General features: G+C 45.4%; 1 protein-coding gene across 1 annotated transcript in view; it reads right to left on the reverse strand.

Annotated features, from left to right (window-relative positions):
• Positions 1–1,690, reverse strand: part of arap2 (ArfGAP with RhoGAP domain, ankyrin repeat and PH domain 2) — a gene marked incomplete at its 5' end in the record, with an annotated part of 96,083 nt that overhangs the window by 78,587 nt on the left and 15,806 nt on the right. The window contains 1 exon segment of the mRNA XM_014018386.1: positions 683–796. Coding sequence (XP_013873840.1) covers positions 683–796 — 114 coding nt within the window.

A 1,690-nucleotide genomic window follows, 5' to 3' on the forward strand; every position in this document is an offset into this window, starting at 1 on the left:
GGGGTAGAGATGGATGTCTAGCTCCACATGAAACGAGACTCTGCTCATTCAAGTGGCAGGTASTGTTTCGCCTCCATCCTCCCCATTCCTTATCCCGCTCCTCAACCTCCCAAATAACCTCCTTCCCCAGAGGGAGTGCCCGGCGCAGGCTCCTTCTCCCTAATTACCCATGGGCCCCAGAAATGCTCCAGCTGTTTGGAGACGTGGGACCGTTGCAGAGCGGGAGGTGCAGAGCCAGCAGAAGCTGAGGAGTCTGGGTGGGGGAGCGGAGCCTGATTAAAAGTTTTAAACTGCCTTGGAGGAAAAAAGGAAGTGGAATTCAGAAGTTTTAGAGGAAGAAAGTTAGAACAAAAATGTATTTTTTTATTATTATTTTTATTCTCAAACGACCCTAATATCCCTTCATTCACAACTGATTTCTAACATACATTCGTCTGACAAGAACTCCCAGGGGGCCGTGCAGAACACGTTGGACAGACAGATCCATTGATCATTTTGACTTGAGTGTTTGGTCTGCGGATTAAACGATTGGCAGGTTGACAGCTGACGGATTGACACTGATTGATCGATCAGCGCTTAACTGGAGGAGACCTCTGACAAACACGCAGCTTAAACTGCTTACGAACAGATTGATGGATTGATTGGTTTCGCCACCGGTTCAGAAAACGGCCCTTGCACCCACCGTCTCTCCCGCGACGATCCTGCGGCGTCTTGGCGGGGCCGGCGGAGATGTAGAGGAAGCCGTCCATAAACAGGGAGGCTTCAGACGAGGAGGCATTCTCTGAACGAGGGAAATCTGCAAGGAGGTCAAACACGGTAGATGAATCAGTAAAGTGATCACTCAGCTGTCATCGTTTCAGAAGAACATGCAGTTGTATTTTTGTCCGATTTTTATTCTTTTATCTATAACAGTTCTTCCTGATGGGTTTGTAAGGTTTAAATACCTTAACACAAAACTACAGACTATTTACAGTTGAACTTTGAATAAAAAAGTTTGAGTGCCCCTAACTACAGTATATTTGTACAAAGATTTAAACCGGATTTCTATATTGGTACTGGTAAATGGTAAATGGTACTGAACTTATAGAGYGCTTTTCAAGTCCCTCCGGACCCCAAAGCGCTTTACACTAACAGACATTCACCCATTCACACTCACATTCACACACTGATGATGGCAAACTACACTGAAGAACATGAAGAGGTTCTGCTGGTTTCACCGGATGAAGGTCAGAGTCTTCCTCACTCCACACAGCAGGTCAAATGACTCATGTTTGTTTCAGTCAGATCTGTGTGAAAACGTTGATTTGACAGCTTTAAACCATGTTTACACTAATCAGAGCACCGTTTCTCCTCACAGCACACACATCCACTAAAACACACACGCTAAAGCGCACACAGTTACACACAGTAACACACACTGACGGTTACACAAAGTAACGCACTGACACGGTGTGTTTGTTTTTAGAGTTTTAGCTCTCAAAGTGCTCATCGAAGTCAAGTGGATCAGTTTTAAACAGGCTTACTCTGAGTCTGAGTGTTAGTGTGTGTTAATGTGTTAATGTGTGCTACTCTTTGTGTGTGTGTGTGTGTGTGTGCTGCTCTTTGTGTGTGTGTGTGCGTGCTACTCTTTGTGTGTGTGTGTGTGTGTGTGTGTGTGTGTGTGTGTGTGTGTGTGTGTGTGTGTGTGTGT

Source organism: Austrofundulus limnaeus, unplaced genomic scaffold, assembly GCF_001266775.1.
Source record: "Austrofundulus limnaeus strain Quisiro unplaced genomic scaffold, Austrofundulus_limnaeus-1.0 Scaffold191, whole genome shotgun sequence".
Classification (NCBI taxonomy): Eukaryota; Metazoa; Chordata; class Actinopteri; order Cyprinodontiformes; family Rivulidae; genus Austrofundulus; species Austrofundulus limnaeus.